General features: G+C 42.6%; 1 protein-coding gene across 3 annotated transcripts in view; it reads right to left on the reverse strand.

The window, feature by feature from the left end:
* ksr1a (kinase suppressor of ras 1a) overlaps positions 1–12675 on the reverse strand; it is a 32798-nt gene that overhangs the window by 16530 nt on the left and 3593 nt on the right. For all 3 annotated transcript variants that reach the window (XM_027158556.2, XM_027158555.2, XM_027158554.2), the window contains exon 2: positions 2253–2393. In XM_027158556.2, coding sequence (XP_027014357.2) covers positions 2253–2393 — 141 coding nt within the window. The remainder of the gene's footprint in view (positions 1–2252; positions 2394–12675) is intronic.

Consider the following 12675-nt stretch of genomic DNA (forward strand, 5'->3'; position numbering starts at 1 on the left):
TTATTTAAAATAAATAAATAAATAAATAAATAAATTTGAGTTATTGTTTTTGGGTGCCGAGTCATTTGATTGATTTAGGCCTAAAAGTGTATATAAGAAGTGGACATGACATACAGAAATTGCTAGGAGATCAGATCAGTGTTTAATATAACACCACATTTAGAATACAAGCCTAAACCTCATCCTCAAACCCCAACCGGTTTGTCTGTGACGTCACATGGAAATCATCTAGATAGTAAACATGAATTTGTGAATACGGACTCTCCTGGTTTTGAGGGATACTGCGATGAAATATCAGCGTTACGGTGTCATCGGCTGCCTGTTTAATGTGAAGTGGCATGTGGACAAATTAAAAAAAGTCAAGTGCCTCATCACCTGATAGTCATTGTTTTCTTTGAGAGGCTTAATGCAAATTAATTTCTCCATCTCTCTCTCTCTCTCTCTCTCTCTCTCTCTCTCTCTATCGTTCCCTCTTCAAATCCGCACATCGCGTGACCTCTTAGACTAATTGAGCCCGGCTGATGAACCGATTACCTCATTACGGACCTGTACGAGTGGCAGGGAAGAGGCGGTCGTATCGAAGCACCTGGTGTGGCTTTATGAACACAGGCTCAGAAATGTCTATGCAGATGGAACATGCTGTTAAAACTGCAGTATGTGTAGAGTGACCGATATATTCATTCATTCATTCATTCATTCATTTTCTACCACTTATCCAAACTTCTCGGGTCACGGGGAGCCTGTGCCTATCTCAGGCGTCATCGGGCATCGAGGCAGGATACACCCTGGACGGAGTGCCGACCCATCACAGGGCACACACACACACTCTCATTCACTCACACACTCACACACTACGGACAATTTTACAGAGATGCCAATCAACCTACCATGCATGTCTTTGGACCGGGGGAGGAAACCGGAGTACCCGGAGGAAACCCCCGAGGCACGGGGAGAACATGCAAACTCCGCACACACAAGGCGGAGGTGGGAATCGAACCCCCAACCCTGGAGGTGTGAGACGAACGTGCTAACCACTAAGCCACCGTGCCCTCCTACTAATACTATTATAATTCTTATTATTACTAACAGTGTATGACTATTACTACTAGTATTATTAGTATTACTAATGGTAATGCAATCATTAATATTACTATTACTACTAATAGTGCATGACTACTAGTACAACTACTATTACTACTGTTATAACTGTTATAACTGTATATTACCACCACTACCATGTTAATTATAATACCGATGCTACTACAACTAGTACTACTACTAGTAAATTATACTTACTATAACTAATGCTAATAATATGACTTAGCTACTAATCACACTGTAGTATTACTAGTAGGAACAGTAGCAATCTTATTAATACATGCCTGAATAGTATTAAGACTTTTACCGACAGTAATACAAACACTAATAAGCTTTAACGTAAAAGTCGTATGAACTAAAGCAGCAGGTTTATTGTCCTAATAATAATAATAATAATAATAATAATAATAATAATAATAATAATATCATTTCCTTCCTTAGTTATGGAGAACATTTGTACATTATATTCATTTGGCAAAAAGCACCGAGCTGAAAAAGTTGAAGGAAGACATAACTAAAGCACGTACACACACACACACACACACACACACACACACACACATACACACACACACGAGGGAGTAAGTGTTTAGTTCTTCTTGAAGTGTCACAATTGCTAGTCATGAATCAGGCCAAATACCAATGATATACAAAATGACTTACTCACATCGCATATAAACATTTAAGAGCAAAAAGTTTGTGCACCCTTAGGGCTAAGTACTGGCTGTAAATTCTCAGAAGCACTAAGTCAGTTACTCACATCAGTAATGCGCTCAGTTGTGATCTTTATAAGTCACGCAGAACACAGTGGCGTGATACGACCCGGTCTGTGAGGTCGGGGTGACAGCGTGGTGTGTCACATGCACGCTAACTTGCCGTGCGAAAGGCCGATTTGTGCTAGCTGTCTGCGCTAAGCTGACTAAGCTCTGAAACACTCAGACTAAAGAGGTCCGGTCTGAGAAGTCATTATGGGTGTTGGTAATACACTAACACTATCACGTGCCGTTCGTATGGTCTTGTGAACCTCTGATGATCCTGAAGCACATGCATTGTGTTCCAACCAGAGAGCAGGAAATGTGACTGAGTGATGTTGGTTTGAGGTTCATTAAAGCTGCATAGTTTCACATCCCTGATGCTGCATGTCTGCTCTTTACCTCTATGAGCTCGGATCTCAGGCTGACGGTGCGTAGCCAGTCCCCCAGGCGTGGGTACGTGTCCAGTGCCTGCGGTCGCTCGGTCTCTGGAACCTTCAGCTTGCACTGCAGCTGCTTGCAGATGTACTTCATGAGCTTCACCTGCAGGGGGTGACAGAGAAGCAGGCGCAGGAGGGAGGGGTAGCAGAGAAGGAAACATTCTTAAGGCTATTTTTTTTTGGGATTTGAACACATATGTTGAAGTCATTATTAATATACGACAATAAACACATGGGTTAGAAAGACTTCATAGTTTTAATGAAGTAAAACTGTTAAATATTAAGATAACGTTTGTCCCGTTAGTTAGCATGAACATAAATGAGCAAAAAGACATGTAACATGATAGGGATAAATAACGGCATAAAAGTCATGGGAAGCGATCTGAATGCAAGCCACATCTTTAATGCAGCTGTTCATTATTTATTCAACATCTAAACCAGCATCATTTATCATAAGTGCATCTACTTTCTACTGTTGATACATTAACGCTAAAGTTTATGCTTTGTTTTGGAAGGAATAAAACACCCAGACTGATGCGGTTATATGAAAATAATACTAAAATACTTTTCTTTTTTTTCTTTTGCATATATCTGGATATATTTATCTCGACCCATAAGCCTTCTCTGGAGGCCAAGGTCTATATAAAAAAAAAGACCAAGATAATTCTAACAACAAAATGGAAAAGAAATACAACTTAGACAGGAAGTGATGGCGAAGTAACCTTTTTTTTTTTTTTACAAAACAACAACAACAACCACCACCTTGGATTTGATCACAGCCCCGATTGACAGCGAATCTTAACCCAGTGTTGTGTGGTGTGTATTTCTACCTCAGAAAAAGTTAAATATCTAGCTAAATATATATCCTGAGATATTTTTCACATCATATATTTCACATCTAGTTGCATGGAAACGTCTTCACCGAAAACGTTAAGACTATTTTTAGAGTTTATTTAAAATCAGACATGATGGACTGATGATTTCCGCATGCTCTTGACTGTCTGTAAACACGTAACGATGCAAACCGATGTCTTGCCAAGGACACGCTGGACTAAGAGCTGACTCAGGATCAGACGGCCCGGGCTGAGGTCCAGGCTTTACCCAATCAGAACACGCCATCTCCTCCTTATATTCTGCTGAGATCGGCGAAGGCTTTTGATAGCTTTGTCCCGAGAGCCTAGGACATCCCGGTTAAGAGACATACTTGTGACTTTACCGTCTCTCATTTCCATCTTTGTCATGCCACACAAACGCTGGAACTCAGTGAGCAGGCAATTGAAAGGGCAATTGAAACATCGCTAATGAGCTGGAGCTAATTATACAGAGATGCATTAAGGTATTTGTGTGAACCGTTGTTTTAGAGGTCGGAACGTAAAACGTTGTGCACGAGGAGGCTAGAAATAAAACGGTGTCTTTACAATAACACTGTGCAATACACAGTAAAGTTAGGTTCAAAAGGGTCTTTAAGGTGAATAGTGCGGCTGAATATCAGATTGAGGCAAGTTTCCGATTCTGAAGTCCATTCCACTTAATAAACAAACAAACAAACAAACAAACAAACAAACAAACAAACATAATCTGACACAACTCTATTTTAACATGAGAGTACTGTCTGGCATGTCCAACACAGACCCATCTGTTAGCGTTCGGCTGCGCGGTGATGTAGCATGAGCTGTGAGTGTGTTCACATGTCGGAGAGGAAGCACGTGCAGGTCTTCACCCTTCAGCTGTGGTGTGATCGGGGACAACTAGCTAGCAGGAGAGATTTGGCCAATGACCCAAGTCAGGAGGATGTGGATAACACTAGGGCGGTCAGTGACATGGTGCGGTTCTGTTCATGTTTAAAGATTAGACTAAACCACATCATCGCAGAAGCTCTGGATCTGAGGCTTGAGATATTGGGTAAACTTCAGACATCGACTGATTTGACTTATCGACTAGATGACTGAGGGGGAAGAACAGTGTGAATTTGAGCTCAGCGCTTAAGGTCTTGGCTTGTCACTGGAAGGTTTGTAGCTCTCACAGAGCCACCGCTGGGGGTTTGATCAACACTCTTAACCCTCAATTATGTGCTTATGCAAGCTCTATAATTAGATCGGATTCTGCCTCACTTTTAAGTCGCTTTGGATAAAACCATCTGCCGAATGAATAAATGTAAATGTATATATATATAAAAAAACAGTGCATCCAAATCAAGCCTATTGCATGATTACATCTAATCTACATCATGCCACTGCTCTTGGCTCTCTGCCCTGCCATCTGACTGAATCTCTCCCCCACAATCCTGCTTATTTCCCCTCCAGCAAACAGGCCCGTCAAACAGATATAAATAGCTGCTATTATATGGAAGCGCACAGCAAGCATACCTCCTCTCAGGGGGCGTCTGCACTGCTGCCATGGCAACCGGGTGTCATCAGAGCGTCGCAGCGAGTGACATCAGAACTCGCGAGTTCATAGCGAGGCTAACACATGGCTATCTATCTGCCTGGAGATTCGCAGCCTTTTTTTTTGTCTTTCCTCCCTCCCTACCCTGGCGACGTGTCAGGATCTTTTTGAATAACAAAACGCGACATGGGAGGGAGCGCTCTGTGAGGCAGCTCCCCTCCGATTCCTCTGCAAACAAAACAGCGTTGGCCAGCACAAGAGGAATTTTCCAGTGAGTGCAGAATGCTGACCAGAGCAAGAGAGAGAGAAAGAGATCTGACATCTGACTCTATCTTTTCAGATAAAGGAGCATCTAAGGTTCTGTGGAAATATATATATATATTGGCACCTGTAAACAAATCCTGCTGGTTGTAATTCTGTTCAAAAAACTTAGAGTTAAATTACAAAACCAGTGTGTTACCCAACTGCTGGGTGGGTGCCAAAATTTTTCCACACACCTTATGGTATAACTAATTCCAACTAGTCGACAGGAACCGTGTACCAGAATTCCGAAATGCATGCAATCTGAGCCTGGGTGCACAAACTTTTGCATCTGTCTCGTTATTTCTCCCTCTCTCTCAAATTCATCATGATTTACTGATTGTTGCACAGATAACAGTGTATGTGATGCCAAAGCCTTGGGCTAGGTCAATCAAAAAGAATAATAAAAACTGTAAATTGAACATTCTGTAAAAAGTACCTTGAGGAGGGGTGGGGGTGTGAGTGGGGTGTGGGTGTGGGTGGGGTGCATGTTTTAAGGAGAACAGGTCGTGTAGACGTGCCTCAGCCAAGCAGTAGCATGGAGGGTGAGGGTTGGAGGGGTTAAAGGGGTAACGTTAAAGAACAGGAGGAGAAGGAGGATGAGGAGGAGTAACAGGAGGACGAAGACTGGCCTGTTGAGTCTGGTCCTTTCAGAGGGAGACCAGGCAGGCGCATTGCTGACGCACACACCAGCTCTGTTACCAGGAGGCTGGCAGCCATAAAGCCAGTCATCCCTTTCACACCTCCACCCACCTGCCAGCCAGCCTCCTCTAATCCTAGCCTTAATGAGTGCAGCGTGGATTCGGACGCCAGCGCCAGAGGCTTCCAGCCAGGTGGAGTTCATCACGCTTTAAAACCATCACGGAGAAAAATCCAAACTCAACACACCGTATCTAGAACCTTCTTCACAGCTGGAGCATTTTCCCTAAATGCATAAGCGTGAACGTTAAATGCTACAGTTATTACTGAGAAACTCTGAGATTTCCCAGCCTGGATCTCGACAACCGCACGGGACCGGAACGACACGAGCTAGCTGTGTGTTAGCCATCTGTATAGGAATGAGCAGCTATTGCTCTCCTCCAAGCGTGATTAACAGCAGCCTCCACAGAGTCATTACTCTTTAGCCATCACACCTTCGTCTTTTTTTTTTTAATTAATGTGCTGTTCAAATATAACCATATAAAAAAATCAAATAAATAAATAAAACAGTGCATTTAAAATAGCTGCAAAAAATTCCTGCACTCTATTAGATCTTTTAGCAGATATTTTACCTCAGAAACCAGCATCATTTTTCAAAAAGTGTTTCAAAAGAGAGTCAAGTGCGAGTGCGCAAGAGAGAGAGAGAGAGAGAGAGAGAGAGAGTCAGTCAAGTGCCTACTCTTCCAATCCATACACCATGCACCTGCCAAGGAGGCGTTCACATCCTTTTGGTGAAAAAAAGATAGAGCGCTGAACCCGAGGGTCTCTCAGACATCGAAAAAAAAAGCATGTAGAGGGCCAAAGGTAAAGGTAGCTTATAGCTGAGAGAAAAACTCAAACAAACTAGTTAACAAAGCTAATAATCTAGTTGCTAAATGCTAACCTTGTGGTGTATATTCATGGCCTCGCTCCAAATATATTCATTTCCTTTCAATTCCAGTCAGCAGAAGAATATAAAGTAAGACCGATTGAATAGAAGGATTTTTTTTTTCCACAAGCTTTTCACTACGGTGTGCTAATAAAAGAGCAACGCTAAAATACAGAACCACAAGGTCAAGAGCATCTCATTTCAGCATCTGTTATTGCTCGCTTCCTAAATGAGAGAAGTGTGAACGCAGGAATATAGAGGACCGTGTGTATGAGTGAGAGCGAGAAGGCTTCGGGTTCACTGCCAACGTTTAAGAGGCTCCGTGTAGCTTAATCTCCTCACATGGACCTGCAGGTGGCCAGAACAGTAAATAACCTCCTCCTCCTCCTCCTCCTTCTTCTCCGGTCACGCTCACGCTTCATCCCTTTTTTTTCTCCTCCAAATGTTTAAACATCTGAATGATGCCAAATACAACGACAGGAGAAGTGAACCTTTGAGTCAACATGTCGTAGAGATACGAATCCTGTGGGTTGCGGTCAACCAGCTCGTCGCTCCAAAGAAAGCAAAACAACACCCAGTGCTACCTCCTCTTGTTTTCCCCTCAGCCTATCTCTGCTAACATTGACTTTGGGGTTTGGCCAGTGTGCGACATGAAGAAGACAGATTCGTGTTTTGTTTTTTTTTTTGGTTCTTTTTGTTAACAATAGAGGCTCGGTGGAGTGGAAGGCCTGGTGTCCAGACAAACTACGTCAACAAGAGCATGGGGTTCCTAGGAACAGCTTCTCACATAGGAATAAAGTTAAATGTAAATGCTGTGGTTATGGCGGATAACTTCGAACAAGCAAATTAGCTGCTTCTAACTTCCCTCACTAGCACTTGCGCATCTCTGTTAGCAGCGTATCATTTTATTCTCCCTGTATAGCATTCGATATAGGATTCAAACCAGTTGTGCTGAGCCCAAGGTAGCCGCAAATAGATCTGCCCCGACCCCTCGAACAACAACCCCACTACCCACCCCCCTCTTCCAGACATGTTCCCCTCACATGGAAGCTAAGGAGACCCTTGTTACCAACATTAGCTAAAAACTAGCTGGTTTTGGGGTTGCAGTGTTCTTCTGCATGGGCAATCATGGTCTGAAAACCCCACCCCCCACTCTACCACACACACACACACACACACACACACACACACACACATTGCAGGTAGTTAGGGGATCACACAGCCAGGGTAGAGAACAATACGTTGGTGCAAGTGTGACGTTAGGTTTCCTAGCAACCCCAACTCAGGGGCCTTCTGTGGCGTTTTTACCCCCTCTAGAGTGGGACTTTCCAACAGACAGAAAACGTCTCCAGAAGAACAGCTTAAGCAATAGGACACACCACCTGTATAAGACACACACCTCTACATGAGCCTGATCAACATATGCCTCATGTTAACTATTAGCATCATGCCTCAGATTAACCAGTAGAAACATCAAGATCTACAACTATCCTCTCTTCGTAGTCCTGAGATTCCTCACGCAGTACAGAAGTGTTTGAGCTACAGCGGGGTCTGATGTGGATGGGGTGGGGGGAATATACACTTGCTAATCAAGAACAAAAAGGCAGAGCTGAAGAGCTGCGTCACTGGATCCGTGTGTTATGGCAACATCGTGCTGCCCGTGCAGAAGGAGGTAAACACACGCGCGGCGCTACCACGGCAACACGTCTGTGACGTCCACACACACATGGCGGACGGCTAAAGGGCACGGCCATGCCCGGCTCATCCGAGCTGCAGGGAGGCTAAAATCGGACTATGTATCCAATAGAAATATAAGAGTTTCACTAGTGATGTATATTTTTCACACAGGAATGACCAAACTCCATATCGATGGTCAAATGAAATGACCAGTGTTTCATTCCTGAGGTTAGCGATGAGGACAATGATAATGACTGAGAGGTTAGGCTTAGTAATCAGACAGACATCCAAGGAACCTTCTCCACAACCCTTAAATCTGTTCACCAGATCCAACAAAGATGGAGAAAAAAACAACTCGCTTTACAAATACAACAGCATTTTTATACCAGCGCTAACATAATAAACCTAGCTAACGCTCATAGCTGGGGTTTGTCCGAGTGTTTGCTAGTAAACCATCACTCTGAAGGTGTTTTTCAGACGGACACGGATAAACAGTAAGAACTAAAAAATAGCACGATCATATATACTATGATTTCTGTACTATACAAGTCAGCATTTTTGATTAGCATGCTTATTAGCAGTTTCAGTTAGCAAACACCCCACCACACACACACACACACTCTACAGTAAATAAATTCACATATGAACCTTTCGAATGAAAAATTCAAGTCATGCTAGCATATCCGACTTTTAGAATTTATTTCAAGATTTTTTTTTATTTACATTTAGTGTTTTACTTATTAATTAATTCATTTACTTCTTGCAGGGAAAATCTGGGACGTTCACAGCGCTCTGGAAATCAACAGGGATGTACACAAATCATATCACTGAAGAGTGCTAGCAAGGTGATGCTAGTTTTGATCACTGATCTGAATAATCTCTATGAGGACACTGCCGTGAGGTATAGGGACGAGTCAGACATGAGCAAAATGATGGAGTGATGTTTGAGGGTTTGGGAGAAAGTGTCTTCTTTGTGTTAACATGTTAGCAAACATCTGATGGCTGTAACGAATGTACAATTTGCCAGCATGACAACTGCTTATGCGGAGTAAACTCCGCCCACAAACTAACATGGCTACACTGAGGCGAGGTGCGAGACAAGAGATTTGAATAACAAATGAGATGCTTTGAAACCTCTAAAGTTGACGCTATGGAACTGCACCTGCCGCGTGGACCATGCGTATTAATCACAAAGACAATGGCAGCTATGTTTAGCGCGGTGTCGTCTTTAACATACGAGTCACGTTCCTCCTAACCCAGCACTTCATCTTTCTGTTTTTACCTCAAATTAAATCAACTATCCTAATAGTGAGAACGGCTCAATTAAGTCACCCATCCATCATGCAGACGTTAGCTTCCACGACCAATCACAGCGCAGTGCAGCTAGACAACGACGGCAACAAGAGCGATAACGAGCCTTTCTAGCACATTTACAAAAAAAAAACACTCCTTATCAAGACCCCTTATTTAGTGACAGAACATTTCTGCGTTTACTTGTTGCTTTTGTTAAATATCGACTCGTCGTTATTGTTGTTTATTATTATTATTATTATTATTACTATTTAGCTGGTGTGACAGATCATCCATGCAAGTTTCCTGTTAAGGACCTGTTACTATAGAAACAATATGATGTTAGAGTCATCACATTAATATCTGTTATTTTACAGGTCACAGGTGCTGTTAGCAAACTCATGATGCTTTTTTATCTGTCTGAAGCAACGGTTGATTTTTCTATCGTCATCGTCATCGCAGTAGGGAGTGTGTGAGCATCGCTGAAGGGGCTTCTACTAATCAGGGGTGTCCTAATGTCACGCTGGGAGACTTTATGCTCTAATAACTCCTACACAAAGCCGCTCGGTCTTCGACGACTTGACATATGGATGATCCCCTTTCCTGATGCTCTGAAGCTGGCCTGGGCTTTGAACTGCTTTACAGCCACGTCGATCGGAGAAGGCAGCCAGATCTGATCTCATGACCCAAATCTGGCACGGGTGCAACGGAGCAACTGAAAAAATAAGCTGGCTTTGATAACGTGGCCATCTCCTGATTTATACGTCCGCAGCAGAGCGAGTCCAATATAGCAACGGCAGGGGAAAAAATAGATCTCCTCACAGAGGAAAAGAGGGAGGGGACGCTGTGTGTTGGGGGGATGTTGTTACTGCAATCACCTGCTCTGCTGTACCCCCTCCTTCCTCTCCCTGAAAACACACACAGCCTGCTGGGAGTCCAGTCCCTTTTAAACATCTGGTTGGTTTCTTCTCATCTCAATCCCACCCCTTTCCTCCCCCTCTCGCCTGGGCCGTCCTCATCGCGCATCACACGTCATTTTCTTATTTAACAATCAACCCCTGAAAACACCAGGCGGGGGGACGAAAGACGAGCCAAATATAGAAGCAGCCATAATAGCGCAGCTCTCTATAACACTCTTTTTTTTCCAAAGCAGGGCCTGTGAGGGTGAAATCAGCAAACGCTGCTAAGTTTCTCTTTTCCCTGTTTCTTAAAAAAGCCTAATTGTGTCTCTTTGTTTGTCTGCGTTGGAGGAAGTCGGTTTTCAGAGACACATCGAGACACAAAGCCACGTCCTCCCCGCAGGAACCGGCTCACACGACTCCTCCGTCGACTCCCACACCAAATTTGCTTTATTGTAACAAGCAGAACAATCATGGCTCTTATATAACGAACATGACAACAGCACACGGTCATTACAACACAGCAGTAACATTTATCAGATCGGACATTTATTAGGTAGATACTTTTGTAAGAGCCAAAACACTTCGATATTATTCTGATCGACTGCTAAAATCGATCGCGTGCTTTGCTCCTTGTATTACTGCTTATGGTATGATGTCATTTATCGTCCGATATCATACTCAAACCCGTGATACGGTGATCCACGTGGAGTTTGTGTGGATACTGGCTACGGTTAGACAGTGGATATGACAGTAAAACATTTTTTAATGTAAACTGCTGGATAAAAGAAAAGCACAATCTGGGGTTATATTGGTATCGTAGCTGGAGGCTTGTCGAAAGTGTCAGCTGTGTCCCGTTGTATTTGAGGAATTACTTCACATCTAATTTGGGTCAGTATTTGAGTTATAAATCAGAGTTTCTCTGTTATTTTTTTATTTAGAATTTCAGGACCTGTGTTTTTTGAGTTATTATTTGAGTTATTATTTCAGGACCTGAATTATTGCGCTATTATTTTTTGTTATTATTTCTGTTATCCTTTGCCTTATTATTTGAGGTTTTTTGTGTTATTATTTGTGTTATTATTTGTGTTATCTTTTATGTTATTATTTGAGCTATTATTTGAGTTAGCATTACGGGACCTGTGTACTTGCATTATTATTTGAGTTATTATTTGAGTTAGCATTTGAGTTAGCATTACGGGACCTGTGTACTTGCATTATTATTTGAGTTATTATTTGAGTTAGCATTTGAGTTAGCATTACGGGACCTGTGTACTTGCATTATTATTTGAGTTATTATTTGAGTTAACATTAAGGGATCTGTGTAATTGCGTTATTTGAATAATTTGGGGATTGTCTATTTAAAAAATGACAAATTACCAATTTCTGTATTGTGCATTTGAATAAATAACCATTTTTCTAGGACACTGAATCGACTGCCAACAGAATTGTGACATAATCGTAGCCATGATTTTTTTTATACAGTTCATCTTATCTTCATGCTGAAATGGTCCACAGACTTGAGTAGGAAGCATCATGGGAAACACACACAATGGAGGAGTTGGCAGGCTTTGTGTGAACATGTTTAACTCCAGCAAGCAAAAAAATCTGATGGCTTTTTCAACTTCTAAAAAATCCAACAAAAGCCTAGAGACGAAGCCCCGCGGAGATGTTCGTGCTAGACTAATAATACAGGAGGGACGTCCGAGGTGCGAGGCTGGCGTGTACCATCTGAAGAACAGCCTTCTAAGTATTTCATCGTCCACAAGTCACAAGTACAGTGCAGAGTGAGAAAACTGGCCTGAAGTGGAATAACAAAGGGCTTTTGGTGAGTATCTAATGCGAGTTCAAGCCTCTTTTGACTGTGCTGAAGTGCAGGTGGTGATGAGAGACAGGTGGGAGGAGGAGGAGGGCATCTGGAGTGTGACAACCACTTCAACTGTGCTTATTCAACACAGGAATTAACAGAGCGTTTAGAGCCTGTTACTCTCAGCCAGAGTCGACAAGCTCCACTCAGTCCTCCCTGAACAGCCCTCATGTGTCCACTCTCTCTCTCTCTCTCTCTCTCTCTCTCTCTCTGATGAGAGACTCGGCTGCTCTAGCTGCTGCTTTTCACTAACGTTATTACTGTAGACGCCTCGCATGACCTAGTACACGTCTACATACGCTCGTGTCATCTTTGTGAGAAATCGCTCAACATTTTATACACTATGTCTCCATCTGTTTAAGTTTGTCCGGACAAAACAATAATAATAATAATAAAAAAA

Source organism: Tachysurus fulvidraco, chromosome 20 (genome assembly GCF_022655615.1).
Source record: "Tachysurus fulvidraco isolate hzauxx_2018 chromosome 20, HZAU_PFXX_2.0, whole genome shotgun sequence".
In the NCBI taxonomy this organism is placed as follows: Eukaryota; Metazoa; Chordata; class Actinopteri; order Siluriformes; family Bagridae; genus Tachysurus; species Tachysurus fulvidraco.